At 36.7% G+C, this 25,080-nt stretch overlaps 1 protein-coding gene across 1 annotated transcript in view; it reads left to right on the top strand.

Annotated features, from left to right (window-relative positions):
* The window catches only part of LOC150109011 (uncharacterized), a 143,517-nt gene that overhangs the window by 41,613 nt on the left and 76,824 nt on the right, over positions 1–25,080 (top strand). The window contains exon 6 of the mRNA XM_090401469.1: positions 6,176–6,334. Coding sequence (XP_090257595.1) covers positions 6,176–6,334 — 159 coding nt within the window. The remainder of the gene's footprint in view (positions 1–6,175; positions 6,335–25,080) is intronic.

The raw sequence follows: 25,080 nt of genomic DNA on the forward strand, positions 1-25,080 counted from the left end.
GATGTCGGTATAAATTTGAACGGCTGTTTGAGGAGGGTGTTGAGGCCTTACTTCACCGCCCTATCCTTGTCAAAAATATGGGAAAGTTTGATCCGAAATTAAGGCCAATAATGATATTTACAAAGACAGAAGTTCCTAAGAAAACATCTGGATACTACATCTGTTGGTATGATATTATAAATTAAATTTTTGTATGACAATATAAATTATATAATTATTTATGGAATTTATTTTACATTTTTATGACTAACCTTTTCTTCAGTGAAAGCATAACACTATTAGCGATTTAACATCACACGGCTCGTACTATTTTGAAAAAATCAATTATTTGCCTTCTGCCTTGTCAAAAAGCTGTTGTTTAAGCCACTGATGATTGTTAATTTCAAACTAAAATATTTGGCAGTATATTTAATAAATAATACTTTTCCTTGTGTTTACGTGTAGATGATTTATAATGCCACACCACCTCGTACGCGAGCAGCGAATATACTTCCGGAGACAGAGGATATTAATCGAATCGAGTGGCGGACAAGCTCTCCAGATCTCAACCCAAACAGAATATGTTTGGGGCGCAATGGGGAGACGGAGTGGGCCAGTTTGTCTCAAAAACTCCTGAATCGTGCTAACCATGGTACAACATTGTGGGAGCTGCATCGCAGTTCGGGGTGGACATATCCATACTAAAATGTCTCTCAGCATAGTTTTCTGTAAGCACTGTACATTAATTCCTAGGGACATAGTTACTATGTCCCTAGGAAATTCATAACGTTTGCCAACACTGAAGTTTAGTTTGTACGAAATGCATACAACGTTTTTGTGCAATATAATTTATTTAGCATGCTGGCAATAAATTTTTGTCCAGTCATGTGCAGTCATGAAAATTTGTTCATATACAGGTAAAAATGTAGTTTGTAATTACCTTTTGGAAACTAATGTATAAGGATACGTGGAAGGTCATAGGCGCTTAACGACTTGTTAGATTAACTATGATGATTATAATGTTTATGTAATCAAACTATCTGACGTGTATTACGAGTAATTTCGAGGAAATAACTTGTGCCGTTGTTGTTTTTATTATTATAATCTACCACGAGTAGTAGGTAGTTAATAATACATCAATGTGATCAGAAATCATACATCAATGCTATATGATTTCCGATCACATAAAGGATAAGAAATAAATTTACAAATTCTGCTCAAAAACAAGCGAATACATCGTGTCTGAATTCAGTCAAGTTCAACAGACTCCCCTTTCAAGGAATCTTCAAACTGGTTCCTTAAAACAGTCGTCAAGCGAGCTGAACTATAACAGTTTGAACTACGCTGATTTCCATAAATTAAGGAACAAAAAAGAAAACTCGCAATAACTCCAGAGGAAAAAAAAACTTGAAAGCCAGGCACATTATGTAAAAAAGTGATGTTGAGTCTGGTTATCATATACAAATGAATGAATTTTGTAATAACAAAACATCATTCAACCGATGAATTTAGGTGGGGAGAGCCGTCGTTCAGTGGTTTACACTGTGGAACCAATTCCAACAGTCACAAACAGCTTCGTAGACAGTGAAGGAATATAGCCAGGAGATATAGCCGTAGTGGATGACCGATATCTCCGATTGTATGCTCGCCGAAACAGGAGTGCTACCCAATCAGCTATGATTGACATCATATATGCTACAGGAACATTGGTACCTAATTCTAAGGTTTCAGGAAGGTGATCTGTATACTAGGCGACCTGTAGTCTGCGTGCTTCTATCCCCACGTCAAAGTAGAGAACGTCTGAATTGGACCCGACTCCACGTGAGCTGGATCCAAGACCAATGGAGTTCGGTATTGTTTATAGACGAGTCCCGATTTACTCTACAAAGCGATACCAGGTGTGCTGTGATCTGGAGAGAACCAGGGACACGTTATCATGCTTCTAATATCCGTAAAAGGGACACTAATGGTGGAATTAGGATGGTGATTTGGGAAGGCATCTCGTTGAGTGGACGCACCGACTTGTATGTGCTTCCTAGCGGAACGACGAATACTGCAACTTATAGAGACGAGGTCCTTGATCCTATGTTCGTCCGTGTGCGAGTGCGATAGGGGAGACAATCATCCTACAAGGCAATAATGCTCGTTGTCATCAAGCGAAGTTTGTGGACTAATATCTTCAAGAAGAGACTATCGCATGCTGTGGTTAGCCAGGTCTACTGATCTTAATCCAATTGAGCATGTCCGGGATGCTCTAGGTAGATGCGTTGCTGCTCAACCCCCACCTCCTTAAATCCTTGACCTTTCCGGGAGAGATTGTTATTATTGCCAACTGGACTCCTGAGCACCATTATAAACAGTATGAGACACCGTTCTGAGCGTTGTATTACAGTAAAGGGGGTGACCACATTCCTCGATGTTGCAATTTGACACTAATTTCCATTTCATGTTTTGGACCATTGCCTTCATGTTACCATTTGTTACTGAATTAAACTATTTATTTATTATTTTTGGGTGTTTCCTTCACATCTAATATCCTCCTGCACTTTTCATCAAAAAGTATTAAAATTCATCGTACAGTTTTTAAATTATTGCGTTTTTTCTCTTTGTTCCTTAATTTGTGGAAACCAGTGTATATTAACGTGATATAAAATAATATAAACGATTTTTTTTGGTTGATTCTTGAAGAGGATGTTCATCGTGAAATGTGACAACTTAATCCACTTAGATGCAAATCCCATCATTTTCATCCCGGATATTGAAGGCTTAAAATTTTTTATGGTTTTTGACTTCCTCCTTTAAGGATTTCGTATTATCAAATTCACTTTTCCGCATTTACTTTCGTTCTCATGAGCAAATTTTTGAGACAAATTATATATATATAAATTCGAAGCATTCGAAGCAATACATGTATTGCTTCGAATGCTGCGATATACACGTATTGTGCAAGTCAAATACGTTTACTTCATGCATATAAATAAATTCATATAAATGTAAATAAATAGTTTAATTCAATAACAATTAAATTGGTAGCCCATCTCCACCCTTTTGTGATGCAATCCGTTAGTAGATATCCATGGGAATACTGAAAGAACTTGGATGGGCTAGAAATTTGGGACTTAAAAATAAAAAAAAAGCAGGTTATGGTATAACACGATGTATTCTCATGCTGGTCGGGGCGATGCCCAGCTGAACAAGTCCATATCCCCCTCGCACAGTTTTCATTAGGGAACTAGAACGAAGTCAGTTATTGGAACAAACAACCCAAATTTCACATTTGCAAAATTCCAGATAGGTACAATCAAAATAAGAAGTATCAACGGATAAGAAGTTGGAATAACAGAAGAATTAGATAAGTACCACGTTGACATAATTGGTGTTACCTAAACGAAGACAAACGCAGGTGAGATTCGTCTTCTACAAAATAAATACATGATGACAATAATTAAAGGACTAGAGAGAGTATTCAACACTAAACACGAAGATAAACTTCTTGAATGATAGGCGATTTCAAGTAGAGTGATGCGAGCAAAAGTCCAAGTGAAAAATTGGACAATGAGGCTTATTTGTGCCTATGGTCCCATAAATGCGAAGGGAAAAGGAAGTAAGAATTTTTTCTAGTCAGTGGAGAAAGCAGCTGACAAAGAAAAAAAGAAAGGAAAAGTTGGTCCTTGAGAAAATTTTCAGAAAAGAGCACGTTAACAATAATGGTAAGTACTTGCTCGACTTCTTTTCAAGCATGATTACTAGCGTTAGCCACACACACATCACAACTTTGTTACAACATGATGCTGTTCACAAATTCATATGAAGAGAAGACACGAGAAATAACAAAGTCTCATTGATTTTGCTATTATGATAGCGATATCTTCTCGATGGTGCAGAACAAAACAGTGTTAGGGGATTTGAAATAGGAAATAGTTACCATTTAGTTTTGAGTAGAATAGAAATGAGTATCACGTTGAAAATAAAAATATGTAAGAAAGTTTTAAAAAGAATCAAAGTCGAGTAGCTTTTGGAGACGAATAGTATTCAAGAAAAAAAATGAAAGGGTTTGAAAACAAGAATGAAATCTTAGAGACTCATCAGAAGCAAACAACAACAACAACAATTGATTCAGCCAGAGAGGCCTGTGGTGAAGTTGTCTGCAAGAATAGAAAATGGAGAACTCCATGATGGACTAATAAATTTAAAATGGAATCATGGAAAAAGAAGAAAACATTCAGAAAGCTTCTAGAAAGTAACTCAATATGTTGTCTTGGAGAATACAAAGAAAAATGTAAGAAAGTCAAGCAGAATGTAAAAGTTTCATAGAAAGACGGAACCCTCGGAAACTCGGGTTTTTTCATCCCACAAAACAATCAAACTGGCCCGAAGAATACACGTAATTACAGACATAGGAGACCACCCTATTTCGTTGGATCTGTTTTCGAAAGCTTGCATGCTGCAGCGAAGGTCTATGCGTAAGTGTAAAACAGAAGGAAGGTATTTGATGTAATCAATTTGGAAGATTTTTAAATGAAAGAATAACTAAGAAAATCCTTATCGATAACATTCCAGAGGAAAGCAATTAAGGGCACTTATCATTCCTTCAGGCAGAAAAAGGTTACAAAAATCTGAAATGTGGAAAGGCAGAGTTGATAATATTCGACCTACAAATATTAAGGTATAAAAGCTTTACGGTGGCTGCACTGCATAATTCCGAAGGCATAGTCTTTCTGATCATGGGAAATTAATGCAGTTAGATGTCATTTGGAGATCGAAATATAAGATCAGAAAATACTGTAGTCCTGATAGAATTGTAGGAAAGGTATTGGTAGAAAGAAACAATGAAAGAAATATTAGTTAATTTTATAGCTACTTATCAAAAAGCCAAGTATTAATGTAAATGGCTGAGTATTTTCGTTTCTCAACTCTGGTAATAAAAGTTTGGTGGGTAAAGTCTTTTGTAGTTCCAAAATGCTATTTGGTAGTCTTTAAGCAGAGTAACTATCATTTAGTTGTTCCTATTTCAGCAATAAATATTTTTTCCAGCTTATTGTTCTTGAGATTGCAGTCAATCTCAATCATTTATGTAGATGATAAATAGCAGTGTGCCCAGATCCCTGCAGCACTCCAATTCATAGGATATTAACAACGTTTATTTCTGCTGTTATTTGTTGATGTATATAGGTTAAACCCATCAGTGATTAAACTCATTAAGCTCCGATTAAAACTCCCTGTATTCAAATAGACACTCTTTCCGTGAGATCTTTATGCAATATTGAGATATCATTATAATAATTTTTAAGGCACTTTTTTATATATACGAAAACAAACTGGTTTTTGCTCAAGTAGTAAACTATTTAATTTCAATTAATGAATTTATTTGTACAATGTGTCAGCGTGTGTTGAACAAATGAATGAATTTAAAATCGCACACACACACACACACACACACACACACACTGATTGGTTATTGTTTTAGATTATGTTATGTGAGAGGAAAGACAGACAGGCTAAATCACTTTTACCTATGATGAGAATCGAACTCAGGTCTCTTTTCAACCACAGCGGAAGGGCAATTACGTTGGATTATTGTTGTTTGGGATTACGGTCAAAGTACCTATCCCAGTATAATTATGACTGTGAATTGTGTGTGTGTTCCTCTGCCGATCTGCCTATTTTGTGGGATGGAAAAACCCGTTTTCAATAAACAGAAAAATCCAACCATTTCCGTAGAGACCAGTTAATTCTTCTTCTTATCTGTGTGTATTGAACAAATTATCTGTGTGTGTACGTATCTACTAGCAGAGTGTAGGTCCTTCTCTCTCTCTCTCTCTCTCTCTCTCTCTCGTCGAAAAATTAATTAAACCAATTAAAACCACGTTCAAATTAGACTGCTTAACGCTTACAAAGTAAACGAGTCCAAAACTCCTTGGGTGGGGGAGTTGATTCGTTTTTCGGTGCTGGAATTCTCATCTACACCGGCAAACTCACAGAAAACACGTGACCTCTATGCTTAGTAATCACTCGCTGTTTCTACCCCATCCTACTGGACTGTAGAGAGGCTGCGCATTGAATCACAAACCCGTCCAACTGCATAAACCTAGTATAAGGGAGCAACGCGTTCTTTCTTATTTATTGTTTCGTACACGCGTTGGCCAAGTCAGTATGGATTCCTTAGTGCACCTCATTCTAGTTGCTATTATTATAGGGTTTGCCTCAAAGGCACTTCCTCGATTTACAGACACTATCCTAGTGTTGGCTACATTCTATATCGCTCTACAGGTGGCAGGAACGTTGTCTCAAGTTCTACGTTTCTGGTTGCCAAGGAGACGGATACGACCTCATAATAAAGCAGTGCTGATTACAGGTAAGTCAAGGTTAAAAATGATGACCGCGTACTGCGTTGAATGACCGACGTCTTTGGGGTCAGCATTCGGGCTGTAATAATTATAACAAGTACCAGAAGTGTAAAAATGTGTTTTTATGAACAGTAGCCGATGCCAGGAGTAAAATTATTATTAACAGAGTACAACGTGGAAATTTTTGTCTACTGATGGGAACAAGTTTGATGTTCACATTTTACAATTACAAATAAGTGCGCCAGATAAAATTAATATTTAATTAATTTAATAATTAATATAAAGTCGAAATGATTGGTGACTTACTCTTTTCATGCATACTGTTTAGTATTACGAATTTAGTTTATTATTATTCTTCCTTAAATTACAATATAAACCCTTATATATTGTAACTTATATATTGTATATAAGTTATAGTTATTGTATATAACTATATTGTAACTTATATATAAACAATATATAAGTTACAATATAGTAACTGATTTCATTACACTGCTTGGAGTGGTTGCCTTTATAGGGTGTTTTTTTTTTTATAATTGTTGCCTCAAACTTATTAAAATAAATTTTAAATAATAAAATATTAAAATAATAAAATAATTTAAAACATTTTAAAAAAATTATTAAAATAAATCAAAATATTTATTTTAATATATTTATTTTGATTCCTAGCGTTAGTCTACTTATTGTCCATAAAGTCAGTCCCTTGAGTCCCTCCAAGAGCCGCGAAGACCCTTCACCTCCCCTTCCCATCATAGCCTCTCCTATGCTGTTTCTCTAATGTTGAGGTCAAAGTAAACAGCCACATTTGTTTGCAAAATTTTAGATTTTTACAATGAAGTCCATTACTTTTACGCATCTGATTCAATTTCTTGACATTTCAATAAATTCAGTATTAGTGAATATATATATAAGCAAATACTCATCGATCATAAAATTTTTGAAACACTCGTCGGGTTTTTAATAAATTTGTCGAAGCCATCAATTGTTTCCTGCACAATCGACTGAAGTATCGACAACCGAAAATTAAACTCTGAATAGTTTCAATCTTTACTGCATGTAAATAAGTGCCTTATTTAATAGCACTCCGTTTTTAACGAAGAAAAAAAGTTCGAAGCGCCTTAATCTCTCTTCATAAACTAATCAGTGTAAATATTTATCGTATTACATTACGTATTTCATTCAATACAGTAGCACATGAGTAATGTTCAAAAAAATTGAGCTATTTCAAAGAATGTCTTCTATTGTTATTGATAGTATTTTTCCACTTAACTTTGTCTGACTACATTTTTTTATATTTCTTTTTATGACAAAACGATTTGAATAATAGCAATTTCTTACTAACTTGATGGAATTTAAATTTGGTATTTAGGATTACTGTTAGCAGCTAAATCGTTTCAAATTGACGATTTATTTTAACAGCCAATAGGGTTAACAAATTGTCTTCAGTATTTAATACCAAATTAGTGCTCCAGGTTTAATTACTGAGATAAATGGTGCCACAATGCAAGAATACTATTGCGAAATATATATTTCTATGATTATCTCCAGTTATTTCTTTACTTTGTTACTATTTCATCGAATATCTGACGGATGTAAGATTCGTCCAATATTCAGTTTAGAAGATTATTATTATTATAATTTTTTTTTTTTAAAACAATGTCGTGTCATATTTAAAGTGCAATGTTGTTTCTCCATATTTGCCAGCAATGCTACGACGCATAAGGCGCCTGCCTAGTTGGCCGAATGACTAGCGTCACGGCACTCCAACCCTTGGATACGAATTGCCCGTGGGTATAGATGTTTGTGAATAGCCCCGGTGCGGGACCATTTCCATCTTATCAGAAGCCTAAAGGTGGCCTAAAGATAAAATAAAATAAAGAATAATAAGTTCCCTATTTGTTCTCCAGAGAAAGCGGATTATGTACATGATATTCTCCTTTTTTGTTTTTCTGGTTGGCTCATTGTTCAATCCGGTAATACCACCAGGTGGTAAAATACCATCAATTGTCTCTCCTTAATTTTTATAGTAATTTTATGTCTTGGGAAAAGAGTGGCGAGATTGCCACACACCTTACATTCTACATTAAGTTAGACTAATCTTTTTCTTTTTTTTTTTCTGTCCAAATTTCAATCGGTGATGACAATCAGTAACACCGTCACCCTTCTACACGTCAGCATTTTCTGGTAATTGCACCTGTGAGCGGATTTCAATAACTCGTGCGTGAAGAAGAATGTGAGAGCTACGTCATCATGTAGAAACAGTGAAAAGGAAATTCTTGACAGTGACGTAGAATTTTATTCTAATCAAATCCTAAGCTAATCCAGTGTTATTCACATCCTTCCGGTTTTTTATTTTTTATTTTATTTTTTTTATTAAACTTCAGAATATTTTCTTCCGTTAAAATTTCCCTTCGATCCTAATAGTTAAAAAAAAGTACAGTACATACTAAAAATCGAATGTCAAAAGCCCATTGATCACACAGGCGCAACCTCAAATTTTAACTGAACAAGGATACCAGTGGAATGGGAACGTACGTCACCTTTGCCCAGGTGTTAATAAACACTTAAAAAAGAATATAAAAATGCGATATAGGTCAGAAAACTTAGTGCTGACAGCTAAGAGCAGAGGATGAAAAACTATCCAAGTTAATCCTTGTATAGCACACATTGAGGAGAATAATCTGTTGTTCTTGCCTTAAATTATTTAAGTATATTTATACCCCAATTCGTTGGGAAACGAGGACATCCAAACAAGATATACATCAGCGTTACAAAGATTTGTTGATTTTATCTAGCGTGCAGATAGAGCAGCATTTAGTAAGCCTCGAAAGTTATTATTATTATTATATTCAAATATTCTTGTTGACTTTTGCCTCAGAACAGCTAACTTGTGCTAGTTGAAAATACCTTGACCAACTCGAGCCTTTTTCTCTGCTTTTAAAGTAGAGGAAAAAACAATAGCCGTTCCTCCGGCTATTGTTTTTCGGAGGCATCACTTTTTTTTCTTTAAGAAAATTCTACAGAGTAATAATTTTCATGTAATAAACCAAGAGAAATTGTTTCTCCATTTACTAGTAAAATTCCAGTGCTTTACATCCTGCTGACAGACTTATCAACACTGAATAACTTATAGAAGTCTTAAAAAGAAAAGAAAAGAAAAAGAAAACTTATAGATAGCTATGGAAATATAAAAAAGAATGAAAAGCATTGGTTTTTGAAGTTTAAAATGACAAAAGTTGGCCTTAGTGTACGTGAGAGCGTGCGTCAAAGAGAAAGAGAAAGAGGCAGACAGCTATCAAGTTAGGAGTGTATAGATACTCGCTCATCTATGAAGCGTAGAGATCATAAAGTTATCCTTGAACCGCTTTGGTAGCTGACGCTTAAAAGCAGAAAGTTAATACGCATGAGCAATGAACACTTTTTTTTCATTTCTTTTATTAAATATGAAGCTCATTGTCGAAAAATAGTACCTTATATAATGGATGGGCTAAGACACAAGATAGGCCTTAAGTCGAATGGGCTCAATCGAACCCCGAAGCTAGAACTTTAAAAGCTGATAAAATGTTTGGAAGAGTTTGCTGAACAAAAAGCAAGAAAATCTATAATTAGTTTCTTTTTGTTTATATATATATATATATATATATATATATATATATATATATATATATATATATATATATATATATATATATATTAAATATTTTAATTTTAATAGCACATTCCGATACCTAATTATCTTAAAACGATCCTAATTGGGTCCCACATATTCTACAGCCGAAAATGCTGAGATTACAAAACCCGGAAACCGTTCTTTAAAAAGCAAACAGGTAAAATCAATTTGCGCCTCTAAATAAACAGATTGGTCTCCAAACGGGAGAACGAAAGTATTTGTGACATTTCATTGACATCATTTTATAAGTCCACTTAACAGATTGATCATGTATATTGGCTGAATAATATTGTAATCTGTAGAATGGATGACGTCAAACACAACAAATAAACCTACAGTATTTCTTATAGAAGTGCTATGAAGGAACTGAAGGAAGTATTGAAAGGAAAAACGCCGCGAAAAAAAATGAGCAGAGACGTGTTGCTTTTACAGGACAACGCACCTGGTCGCAATGCTCATGAAACCCAACAGACAATACACAGCTTGGGTTTTCAGTGTCTGCCTCACGCACCTTATTCGCCAGACCTGGTCCCATCTGACTATATCTGCAGCTGAGGACTGGTTTGTGCAACAAGGGAAAGACTTTTTCTCAGAGGACTGCAAATGATGCTGAATAATATTGTGATCTGTAGAATGGATGACGTCAAATACAAGTAAACCTACAGTATTTCTAATAGCAATATTACCTACTGGTCGATTGGTAGAACCTCTGTTACTAATGGCTCACGCAAATTTGAGCGCGGTTAGTAGTTGAAAGAGGTCAGTCGTTCGATGCTGTCGGCACACTCCCCCTCGACGAGTCTTTGGACTCCCTGGAGGTGTCACATAATAATAATATACTATACTCTCATTTTTCCCACATCCAAGTCAAGATAGCGTTTTTTTTTATTTTATTTTTAATTTACCTTTAGACCTGATTGAATACGCTGGGTGTTTCATAGCAACAGAGGAACAATTATGCCGTTTTACGTTGTTGACCAACCGTATCAGTTTATGACTATTTTCTACTTCCTCTTCCGCTTTTACCACATGTAGCGAGTTTTACCTCTTGCTTTTTTTCTTTTGTTTAATCTGCTAAGAATCACTCATGTGTAACGACGACGCCCTGGTCAACAAGTACTCTGTAATTAGGATCATACCAGGTGAAGTTTATGTGATTTAACGACAGAGAATGTAAAATTGGACTTTTTTTCCCTTCCCGCCCAAAACACGCCCAGGATTCTCTGCTACAATTTTATTAAAATATTATCTTCGATATGCACCGTTCAGTGATTTTTAAAAATAAATGTCAATTAAAAAGAAAAAGGGTATTTTGTGAAATGAATATGAAAAACTAAAATTCGAGTATGGTACTTGTATATTTTATTATATTTATAATAAGTAAGAAAATTAAATAAAAAAAAGCTATTAAAATAAACACAAATTTAAAACTGCTTATAAGTATGGTATGCTCCAAAAGTCATCGCCGTATTTGTTTTTACTAATTTTTGAACCAATAAAAAAATAATAAACTGCAAAAAAATTTAATTTATTTTATAAAATGACTTCCAACAAGTTGCTCTCCTTCACCGCACAGCAAATTTTACTCCCTTTTTTTATGTCGCATTTTCCATGCCGAATGTTTCTCCTGATTGACGGGCTCTATCGCCAGGAATGTTAACTTTCAGCTCTGTCATGGTTGTCAGTTTGTTTACGTAAATTTTACCCTTCGGATTCCCCGTCTCTCACACAAGAATAGTCAGGACGGCTGTCAAATCGGAAGAAAACGCAGTTCATTTCAAATCTCTATGTTTTGAAATTATTTGATTTGGAAAAATCTCTCTCAATATAGTCATCATTTCTCCAGCAGTGTGTTATAGCACCATCGCGTTGGAGGAACATAGCACCAAAAGGATCATTGCTCTGTAGAGATCATCATGCAGTAAAAGAATTTCCTTCTTCAGTTTCTTTTACGGCTTAATCACGTTTCATGTTGCCACATCACATCAAACCATGATGGGTTTGATGTGATGTGGCATATGGGTTCAAAGACGTTGCAAGGACGTTGTTCGGGTCCCCAGTTCAGCAGAACACCTTCTTTAGAATGGCTTTTGAACTCCCTTTACATTTTCATTCAGACGTTCAAGGCCTTGGTCTGAATTTGTAGATCCTCCTCTCCCCTATGTACATGATCACCAACGACGAATGGCCCGATTAGTTAATATCCTTCGATTAGCGCATTGCCTTCGAATTTTTTATGTATAGCAATAGTATAATTGAAGATAGGTTTCTGGCGTACATCTGATGACTGTGGCCAGTTTCTGTGGTTTGTAGGATTCCATCCTCAAATTATCTGGAATGATCTTTACAATCCAAAAATATAAAGAAAAAATACAATAAATTAAAAAACATACATATACTTTAAATGGGTTGAGATGGCTTTTGAGCATCCTATACTTATTTATGCGATTCACTATGAATAGACTGCCTTGAATAATAAATAACAATGTTTTAACTCGTATACGCTATTTATTTATTTATACTAGATATACCGTATTTTCCTTTGCATGTTTCGCTATCTGTATGGCTAATAACATATTCAGGCAGCTGTTTAACATAAGTAAAAAAACAACAAAAAATAAACGCTTTCCGACGGCCGCTAACATTTATAAATTGAAAAGATTGGAATGAAAGTTCAATCACAAATATCATTAGGCATGTTGCATGCAGTGTACATTGTTTTGTTAACTCTGTACGTGATTGCTGCCATAGGGGAGGTCTTGAATATTACACATATTAATCAACAACTTCGAAGGACCGCGCGGTTAGCCTATTGGCTTTGCGCTTCGCAACCATATGCTTGGGGAAGGAGTGTCCCAGGTTCGATTCCCGTTGTAGACGTGAGGAATTTGAGGATCTTCCTCAGGCAGAGTCAAGTTAGCCGGTCTTGGGCGCGGTCAGTAGGTTTTTTTCCGCCAGTTTATCTGGCGTTTTTCATCCCGGAAACAGGCAAACCGGCCCGTGAACATACGCCTCTACAGTCAAAAATATATCCCCCCAGCGGCAGACCAGGCGACGGGTCGGTTGGGAATAGTACTAACAGAGAAGTCGCATCTAAAGCAACACGCGGACCCTGCATGGGAAGCGGGAATAACGCGTAGAAGAAGAAGAAGAAGAGAATCAATAACTTCGAAATGTCTTTTAGAACCATTCCTTGGTTTCTGTTTAGTGTGCCTTTTACGCGAATGACCGTGGAATAAATGTCGAATAAATCTCTTCTAAGCAGAACATGAAGGATTTACCGTGTAACGTTTTTTGAGCATGTGCACTACGGCTCCACTTTTCTTCCTTCCTTTTTGTTTTCAATGTCGCCTATGTATTCTTTGTTGAGGATGTCGAAGTTTCTCCCAATTTAACGTACGTACAAGAACACAGAATCTTGTATACACCCAGACGTTTACAAAAGTGGTACTTTATCTTGAGAGGAACGTAGAAAGCTTAGTAACGTGTTGACTTGTTTGAAGGGTTGTGATGTTGATTACCTTTAATATTTTGCCAATTTTTCTTGATTCATTGCTAACATATGGAACTGATGTCAGCAATGTTAGCAATGCTAACATATGGAACGGATACTGTGCATTTGTAATTAATTTCTGGGTTATCACGGGTTGGTTCATCAGAAAATAAAAGTTTCTTTAGTATCACTGTTGAGTAGCCATTTTGGAAGACGTGATTAAATAGGATTTGAACTTCTTGTTTTCGTTTGATGTCATCATTTTAGCATTTTAAAGCTCTATTTTTCAAGGTTTTGATTATTCCTAATTTACGATGAATAAAAGATGCATTTTTAGGGCCACCCCCCTCCCTGTCCCTATCGGTCAGTAGTTTGCTGTAATTGAAATAAAATTAAATAAAGTTTAATTTAATTGAAAATTATTCCAATTATTCTTGAAATAAATTTCAGCTTTACTGTCCCAAACTTCAACAATATCACTGAATGATTTCCAGGCTCTCACTTTCGCTGTTTTCCAAAGATACTTCGTTTATTAATGCTCTAATTTGTGGTCTGACAAATATATCTACCTTAAGTGTGTGGTTTCTGAAATTTTTGGAAATCTTTCAGCAGTTAGGCACTGGGAAATGCAGGTCCATTTTTATCGACTGCTTTAAACGATTCAACGATGACTTCTAAGGCCGGAACAGCCACACTAGGCCTAAATCCTTGATATGCATGATGATGATGATGATGAGCATAATTTTGATATTTTATCCAAAATACACTGTACTTACAGTGTGTATGTATATTTCGAAAGTTGCAGCACCCCCACGATTTCAAGCCATGAGCCGCCAGTGGTAATAGGCTCAACAAAGAAAGCAGAGGATAATGGTTACCAGTTCAGTGGTAACCATGATCAACTCTACTCTGTGAAAATGACACAGAGCAGAGTTGAAACACTCCGCCTGTGTAATAGACATGGAATTGACTCATCTGTCAATTCAGTTTCTATCACACTGAATTGACAGATAGATCACCTCTCAGCCGAATTGTTCTTCTCTGGAAAGCATGAAGGGTTTTTAGGCGCGCAACTCCGAACGTGTGAACAGTATTCGAAGGACCGACGGATTAGGAATTTGTACAGAGTTAATAGCTGGATGGTGAAAAGTAGAGCATCGTGAACGAAAGCGAATGCCTTGATTTTTTTATAGACTGAGGGTATTATCAATGCGATTATGTTTACAATAGTCTACGGAGAAAGACATCTGAATTTGGTAATTTGAGTATTATTGAGGTTACGTTAGGATAGATGAGCTGGGATCCCTTTGGCGAGAGAAAAAAAGAAAAAAAACGGCAAATCTATGTTTTGACATGTTTTGGGTCCTCACGCGGCGATCCACTAATTGATCATTTTATGTTATAATAGTGTTTATACAGGGTGTCCCAAAATTTACTCAAGTAGTAATTTTGATAGAAAACACAGGTTTTTAATTAAAAATTGTAATTTCTTATTGACTCATAAAGTATACAGTATAGGGTTATGCATGAAATAGCATATTGGGCAAATGGCCTCCACGGCTTTGCTGGCACATACGCACTCTTTTGGCGAAATTTTCCATGACCGTTTTGCATAAATGCGGCTGAATTTCGTTGATACAGCGCTCAACTTCCTCCTTCAAGGTGTGGGTGGTCGTAGGCTTGTTGGCATAAACCTTAGGCTTCAAAAACCCCAAAGAAAAAAGTCTAACTGCGTTAAGTCACATGATCTGGGCGGCATATTCTGATCACCAAAACGGGAAATTACACGACCAGGAAATGACTCATACAGTAATTGAATTGCTTCTCGGGCTGTATGGCACATGTGGTACCATCTTGTTGAAACCACATGTCGTCAACATCCATATCTTGCAATTTAGGCACAAAAAACTGGATTATCATGTCGCGATAGCAAGCACCATTAACTGTTATTGCCTTACCAGCCGCATTTTCGAAGAAGAATGGACCGATGATGCCTCCAGCCCAAAATCCGCACCAAACAGTGACACGTTGTTGATGCATTTGTTTCTCAACAATCACTCGTGGATTTTCTGAACCCCAAATGCGACAATTTTGTCGATTAACGAAGCCATCAAGATGAAAATGAGCCTCATCGCTGAAGATGATTTTGTTCGAAAAATAAGCATCCACTTGTTGTTGTTCCATAATCCATTCAACGAGCTCTCTTCTCTGGTCATTTTTAATAACCCTGAATTGTCAGCTGTCACGCTGTCTTTTTTTTTCTCGTTGGCAACACTTTACCGCACAAATGGCGCTAAATTTAAATCTTGCGTGAATTTTGGGACACCCTGTATAACTTCTATATAAACACTAATAAAGTAGAGAAAAGACTCTCTACTAATGAAGAGAGTCTTCTTAACTGTTGTTAAGAATGTGATATAATTCTACGTTCTCAATGATATAATGTTATTTAAAAGTGAACGGAACGCAGTATTTTGCAAACTCTCCACGATTTTTGCCAAGTTTACAACATCTACGCTGCACAATCCGCCGTCCGTATTATACTGTCGATTACCGACTACAGAATATTTTTGTCTGTTAACTGCGTGTGTCTGCAGATCGATTTGCCTGTTTTACCGGAAGAAAATAAAAAAATAAAAAATATAAAAATAAACAATAACGAGTTTCAAGAGGGGGGGAGGGGATCTTCTATCTCGGTATGAGAACAGCTAGCGCTCACTTCATTTGAAAAAGCCGAAAGATTCCTTCGTCGTTAAGGATCGAACCCTGGCCATTGCAAACCGATATTTTTCTTTAAATTGACATTTAAGACATGAAAATGAAACGACGAAATGAAATTAATACGAAAATAAGATAGATTTAAAAAACTGAAAAAGAGCATTTCCAATTCAAATAGGTATATATGTAATATATATAGTGATGCAACCAATACATTTAATTGTGCGTTATGACTGCTTGGAAAAAAGTCAACGGACACCATAGTGTGAGGAACAAACAGTCATGGCGTCCACTTAATAAGATGTGGAACCTCCTTTCGCTGCGATGACTGCAGTAATCCTACGGTGCATACTTTCCACAAGCGTATGACAGCGATCAGTGGGAATTTTGAACCATTCTTCCTATAGGCATGTAATGACGTCCTGGACTGTTGTGGGACGGATGATCCTTGACCTAATCCGACGCTCCAGTTCATCCCACAGATGTTCAATAGGGTTGAGATCAGAACTCTCTGGAGGCCAGTCAAGTGGGGAGACGTTCATGTCCAAAAAGCACGCAGTTACAGCAGCAGCCTTATGACATGGTGTATTGCCTTACTGAAAGAGACAATAGTCAGTTCTGTAGAAATGCCACAGAGTAGGAAACATTGCATTGCCAGATGTTCAGATACCTCTCGGAATTCAGTATTCATGGTACCATAAACATAGGTCAAGGCTAAACCATGTAAAAACAGGAGCACACCATCTTCGAATTTCATGGTTCGGGTTACGGACTCTGATCAGAGATGCTTACCGAGTATCCGCTATCTATACTCGTCCATCTGCTCGGTAAAGGATGTAACTTGATTCGTCTCTCTATAGCACAGTTTTCCAAGCTACCACGTCCCACTGTACACACTGTTTGCTCCACTGAAGATGACACGGCATATTCGTTCGGGTAATATAGACCTTTGCATAATTTGGTCCTACCATGAAAACTCATGTTGTGACTCGGTTCTGAATGTTTTTGTGCAGATTCGTGTTCCATTCATGCTCTGAATTCCGCATTCGAGGTGACGGCCGACGAATGGCAGTTTTTACATATCCTTTATAGCACCCCCGCAGTCACATTTGGTGAGTCAACTGCGGGTAGCACTCGCAGTTGACTCTCTGCTCTTCCATCTCAGTATTGTATCACTGATCGTTGATTTGGGATGGCATAATTTTCAACAATTTGCCAAACAGATAGGCCTGTAATAGCATCCTATAACAACTCCTCTTTCAAACTCTGTCAGTTCCCTTCTAGCAGTTATTTCACCCAGACACTTGCACTGATTTGGGAGCATCGTATTCCTCTATTTAAACCGGCCACAAACATATGCCTTGTTACATGGCACGATGCACCTTGTCCATGTAGATGTTCGTAACTTCTTTCCAAGCAGTGTATTCTACAGTGGGGCACTAACCTTGTCCCACTGCGCTTTGCTCGTGAAACTGAACTAACGAAACTATTGCAATGCTCTTGCTGCACTCCGCGAGTTTCGCCGTCAGAAAAAATGTCGGCAATGTTCATCATCTCCATGTGCTATGCGAAGAATGATTAATCGTTATCGTTTTGAAGAAATGCGATCGTTGGGAGTTAGACCGGACAGAGATCGCAAACCAATCAGTTTACAAGTGAATGAAGTTGCTACTGCCTTGGAACAGGCCATGAATAACAACGTTGGTTCCTGCAGTGCACGTGCTGTATCAAGACACATGGATGTGCGTTACACAAACTGTTTGGAAAATTCTACAGAAGATTCTGCATCTCTACCCATTCGTTTAACCCTGACACAAGAGTTTAGCCCACAGGACTTCGGTAATCGACTGACCTTCGTTTTAACGTTCCTTGTTCGAGTAAAGTTGAACGTTGCGTGGCCGTGAATGATTTTGTGGGACGATAAGGCTCACTTTCACCTGAACGGAGCTGTGAATACCCACAATTTCCAGGTATGAGCTACTCGCATGTAACAAATTCCTTTGCATTCACCCAAAGTTACTGGTGGGGCTTACAGCTTCGTTTATCATTAGACCATTCTTCTTCTTTGAGGACATTCGCCAGTTGGGTCCTGTGACCTGTCGGTCACTGCGGAGAGGTATCGCGATATGATAAACAATTTTGTTGTGCCACAGCTACAGCAGCGCCAGTGCATAAATTCAGTCATTTTCATAGAGAATGGGTCCCATCCACACATCAGTAGATCCGTACAGGAAGTTCTTTGAGAACATTTAGTGTAATCAAGACAGTGCGTTTCCCACTGCATGGCAGCCTTGTTCGCTTGATCTGATCCCCCCCCCCCCGTGACTTCTAGCTCTGGGGATTTCTCAAAGACAGGGTTTATCGGGATCATTCTGATAATTTGCCAGCACTGAAGACAGCATAACTCAGCATGTGTACGACATCAGTCCCTACCAGTTGTGTTCTACTGCTGAACACACTGTGCAAAGAATGCAGTTTGTCACACCAGAAAGAACAGCACATTGAAGAGTACAGTCCGAGAATGCATAATGACTTGAATAAAAATGCATTATTTATGCTTAGGTCGCTTTTCTCCTTCTTACACACACACACACACACACACACACACACACACACACACACACACACACACACACACACACACACACACACACACACACACACACACACACACACACACACACACACACAAAATTTGATCAGTTAATTCAAAAGAGTGTTATGTTTTATATTTGATAATATATTTTATCTTTCAAAATAAATATCTGTTTTGTTTGTGTATGAAAATTTTCACTAGAAATAGCACAACTGGCGTCGTTTTACGTCCTCCTTTATCCATACTGGACAACCACTAACTTAAAAAAAATACAGTACATTGCTATATTCGCCAAGTTCAAAACACATGATTTCTGTAAACGTGTTCTGTCATGATGTTAGCATTGAGGTTGCAGCATAGTCACAAGGGAACTATTTCGAAGGGCTCATCGTTAAAAAAAAAAAAAAAAAAGTGGATAAATGCCATTATTTAAAAATAAATAAATACATAATCTGAAAACTTTTTCGTTTTTGCTCACACATCTAATGAAATGCTAATTTGATGACAATGTAAGAAAATAAGACATCGAACGTATACGAAGTACACATAGTGTTTTTCTTTCTCTTCCTCCTTTACTTTTTATTTTTGAGTTAGAGAAAGAGAGGAAAAAACGTAAACAGTGATTGTATATTAAGTAGATATACACGTGTTTTACACAGCCATACATAATAGTACATTTAGGTCGCTTGAAGAATAAAATCAGCACATAACAAACTGTTCCTATTTTCTTAAAATAAACGAGACTAGCCGATTAGCTGGGCTTATCCGCTGTAAAAGACAATATGAAAGGAATATGCAATTACTGTAATTCTGAAGGCGACTCTTTGTTTAGCATTTTATAATAATGTCTGCAGAAGTTAATTTCTGAATTAAAGTTCTTAAAAGTAGAATTTTAAGAATTTCTCAGAAAAGTATGAATTATGTGTATTAAAATATGTTTATGTTAATGAATCTCTGACTCTTAATAATTTCATCTTCCTTTCACGGTGTCGAGGGTTTATTAATTATCAGACCTCAAGTCCTACGCCCCGGTGTTCACGCCCGAGACCCGGCTAACTTGGCTATGGCTGAGGAAGATCCTTCAGCTTCTCACGTTACCTACGGGAATCGAACCTAGGACACTCTTTCCCCAGGCATATTGCGAAGCGCACAGCCACTAGGCTAACCGCGTGGACAATAATAATAAATAAATAAATAAATCAGCTAACACCTACTCCCTATAAGGGAATAATAATAATAATAATAATGATGATGACTTTGGGAACTCCATTAATGACCGTAAAAGACTACCACCATTAAAAGCTTTACAACAATCTAAGCTAAAACAGCTCCTCTCAATTGCAAATTCTGTAATTGAAACCATCACAACCAACAGTATAAAGGAAACAAATCAGCTCCTATACGACACAGCCTATATCATTTCAGTGAAGCTTGGTTGCAAACCGAAAGAGCAAAAGACGAGGAAAACAATCTGCACCATGGAAAATCCGGTTAGAACGAAAGGTCAACAGGCTTCGAGCTGATCTAAGCAACTTAAAGAGTTTCAATGAAGGACGGTTGAAAAATAATAAAATCAAAAACAAACTGCTTAACACATATAATTTGACCAACAAAACAATTCCTGAAGTTAGCGAAGAGCTAAAACAAAGAATTACAGCGACTGCACAGAAAATTAACAGATATGAAGCAAGAATAAACCAATATGTACAAAATATGCAATTTCGACAGAACCAACGTCAGTTCTTCCGGTCTCTCCAGAGAAATACAAATGCAAACCATCATTTACCCGGAAAAGAAGAAACACTCAAATTTTGGAAGTCAATCTGGGATAATCCTATTGAACACAATAAAGATGCTTCATGGATTAATGAAATAGAATCAGAAATGAAACAATAACAAATGCAAAATGTCATTATCACTAAAGAAATGGTCAGTTCTCAAGCTAGAAAATTAAAAAACTGGAGTGCACCTGGCAAAGACGAACTACATGGATTTTGGTTAAAACATCTAACCAGCCTACATGATCGAATGGCAGAACAATTTAATTATTTGTTGCAGTCTGGCTCAGTGGAAGACTGGATGATATCTGGGCGCACTTTTCTCTTCATGAAAGATAAGGATAAGGATGCAGACCCAAGTAACTATCGTCCAATAACATGCCTGCCAATTATGCTTAAGTTGTTCACTGCAATCATAGCAAATTCCATATACCACTACTTATCAGATAATCAGATTTATCCGATTGAACAAAAGGGCAATTTTCAAAAATCTAGAGGAACAAAAGACCAGATCCTTATTAATAAAATGATTCTCAGAAACTGAAAAAGACGAAAAACTAATTTAATCATGGCACAGATAGACAACAAGAAAGCATTCGATTCCCTCCCACACTCCTGGATCCTACAATCACTAAAAATGTTTGGAATTATCAAAAACATATGTTCGTTTCTGGCTACTGTTATGAAATCATGGAAAACAACATTATTAGTAAATAATGAACGATTTGGAGATATCAGCATTAAACGTGGAATTTTCCAAGGTGATTCCTTGTCACCATTGCTCTTCAACATTTCTTTGATACCTTTGTCTATGATTCTGAAGAAAACAAAACTTGGATATGAAATTCCTAAGTGTAATATTAAAATTTCCCATCTGTTGTATATGGATAACTTGAAACTATATGGAAAATCGGCCCAGCGAATGGATTCTTTATTGAACGCAGTTCGTATTTTCGGTCAGGACATCAAAATGGAATTCGGTTTAGATAAATGCGCAATTTTATCTATTAAACGAGGAAAAGTAATGCTACTAGAAATTTTAATTTTGATCAAGAGAAATATATAAAAGCAATTTCAGCTGACGAACACTATAAATACCTAGGAATATTAGAAGCCAATAATATTCTCCACTCGAAAGTTAAACAACAGGCAGCATCTGAATACATCAAAAGAGTTAAACATATTCTGAAAACAAAACTAAATGGATTAAACACGATTAGAGCAATGAATTCTTGGGCTATACCAGTGATCCGATACAGTGTATCGGATGATAATAAATTATTATTATTATTTATTACTTATTATTATCATATTATTATCTTATACTTATTATTATCATCCGATTATCGGATGATAATAATAAGTATCGGATGACCATAATAAATTGGACAAAAGAAGACTTGGACAAACTAGACCGCAAAACTAGAAAACTAATGACTATGCATCATGCATTACATCCACGAAGTGATGTTGACCAGTTGTACCTACTGAGGAGAATAGGTGGACGGGGTCTGCTGCAAGTGAGACAGACTGTGGAAGAAGAAGAAATTGGTTTAAGAAATTACATCGACAATAGCTCTGAGCCAATGATTCAAGCAGTTATACAAGAGGGCCTTCTAAAAGCAACAGGAAACAAATCCGATTACAAAAAGGAACAACAAAATATCCGATATGTGCGCTGGAAAAATAAACCCTTGCATGGCCAATTTCTTCGAGATACTGAGGACAAAATTGACGTGAACAAGACATGGCAATGGCTACAACACGGATACATTAAAAAAGAAACAGAAGGATTTATTCTAGCAGCTCAAGAACAGGCATTACAAACTAATGCGATCAAATCAAAAATTTTCAACATCAATAATAACAGCAAATGCAGATTATGCGATCAGAAAGATGAAACTGTGGAACATCTAATCAGTGCCTGCAGCAAAATAGCTCAAACTGACTATAAGTACCGCCATGATCAAGTGGCCAAAATAGTTCATTGGTATGTATGCAAAAATATGGCTTTCCTACTTCTGATAACTGGTGGCAGAATAAAATAGAGACTGTATTGGAAAACGAAACAGCAAAAATTCTGTGGGACTTCAGAATACAAACTGATCGTCATTTGGAACACAATATACCTGACATCACAATTATCGAACATCGACAGATTTGGATTATCGATATTGCAGTACCCAGTGATAACAACATCAACAACAAAGAACTGAAAAAAATTACTAAATATCGAGATCTGGCAATCGAAGTTGGCCGACTGTGGCTTAAACACACCAAAGTCATTCCAATAGTTATCGGTGCACTTGGTGCAACTTCAAAGAAGCTGTCCAACTATTTACAGCAATTAAAAACCAATGAAGTGACCCCATATGACCTACAAAAACAGCATTACTTGGAACAGTCCATATTTTACGACGCTACCTGACGGACTATTCTTAGATTCTTGGGTAGAATCTGAATTGTTCTGAATCACCAGTCAAATTTTTATTTATATGATATCTTGTTTTGACTGTGTATGAATTATGTGAATAAAATAATAATAATAATAATAATAATAATTAATTAAGTTCAAGACACTTTCACAGTGTCTTGAACTTAATAGTAACATCCAAAGACATCTAAGTGTCTAGTTCAAGATTTCACACTGATATCTTTCATGAAATTGCGAGGTATCGTGAAATTCCAGAAGGTTTTGTAGGGCTCCATTCAAGATCCGAAACACAGTTATTTGATTTATCAATAACTTAGTAAATAATTTAAATATCGTGCTCTTATGTATAAGGATATGAGGAAGACATTTTTCGATATGTGCTTCCTCATATCTAATATTCTTTTCATCTGCAAAATAGCTCAACACGGATTGGACTCACTTCCTAGAGCATAGGCGGGAACTGAAAAATCTTGGTGTTACGCCACTTTTACATTGTCTTCAGAACGAAAGAGAAGATTGGAAGGAAGTTTTTTCCCACTTGGTTAGACTATAAATTATATATTTAGTTTAATCCTTTATCCAAGTGTAAGCAAACAAAGTTTGCGCTTCGAGTATCTTCAGGACTGGGGAAATTCGTGGCAAAGGCGGACTAAGTTCTCATCACTTTCCTTAGTATCCCATAATGCAAGGCACATCTCCTTGCGAACATGTACAGGGTGTTCGGGATAAATTTGACATATTTATAATTAATTATATTTTTCCGTAAGTTACATGTATTAACACACACTTCTCTTCATTTAAAAGTTTGGACCCTTCTTCATTCATATACAAGATGTCAGAAAGGATGGATAGCTGGAACCCACCTGAATCATGGAAGAGAATAACTTGTATCATGATGATTCGTGCCCGCCATCAAAATAAGGATATTACGACTGCTGCCCAATGCTCCCTGAATACAGTAAAAACAATCAGGCATGAACTAGAGACTTGCAATGGTGACTACGAGGATGTAGCAAGAAGAAAGATCCCTAGCAGACGATCTGATTGCGTTCGTACAGCAGAATTCCTCGCAAATCTGCAGGAACAGGTGTTGAAGAACCCTGGCATTGGAATTTGGGCTTTGTTCGTGGAGTTGCTAACTGTAGTCAAGCCCTGGATAACAAGGGTAGCCAATGGTAGGCCGTATGTATGGCAGCAGGATTCGGCCCCTTGCCACACCTCTGGGAAAAGTCAAAAATGGTTGTCTGAAAATTTCTACGACTTCACCAGTCCAAATGTTTGGCCTCCAAACTCCCCAGACCTTAACCCCATGGATTATTTTGTATGGGGCGCAGTTGAAAAAGACACCAATCGCACTTCCAGTAATACAAAAGCCCAGTTAATGGATAAAATTAAAACAGTTTTTGCGGCCCTTCCCAGGGAGACTGTAGCATCAGCTTGTTCGAGGTTCCGAAGCAGAATTGAAGCTGTGATCGATGCTAATGGTGGTTATTTTGAGTAAATCTTGTTGATAGTATTGTAATTAACTCTGCCTGTAATGTTTTTTTTGTCAATTCATTAAATTTAATAGATACAAAGAAGATTTTCTTTTTCCTTACGAAACTGTCAAATTTATCCCGAACACCCTGTATAATGCTATTCATTATGGGAAGGGTCACTATCCAGACCGGTTTCTACCTTTTATGTCTTACTTGAAAGACAATACCTCTCCCCCAAAAAAGAATCAACTATGGTCATCTTTTCTCATAGCATCCTTGAAAAGAACCAATGAACGATCCAGTGTGACATTTGGAAATCTCTCATTAGATCCTTTCAGATGCTAGTCCTGAAGATACTTCAAGCGCAAACTTTGTTTGCTTACACTTGGATAAAGGATTAAACTAAATATATAATTTATAGAAACAGCAGATTGCCGACAAAGAAGATTGTCACTAAAAAATATCTTGCCAGAAGGCTAGTTCTACATTACGCTCGAAGTTGTACAGTCAAATAAATGGTGTTTATACAACTTGATACATTGCTGTTTCAGAAGACCTGATTTTGTTTAGAATTGGTAATTCTGTAT

This window comes from Typopeltis vanoorti, chromosome 2 (assembly GCF_054136105.1).
Source record: "Typopeltis vanoorti isolate ZY-2024b chromosome 2, IOZ_Tvanoo_1.0, whole genome shotgun sequence".
NCBI classification, from domain to species: Eukaryota; Metazoa; Arthropoda; class Arachnida; order Uropygi; family Thelyphonidae; genus Typopeltis; species Typopeltis vanoorti.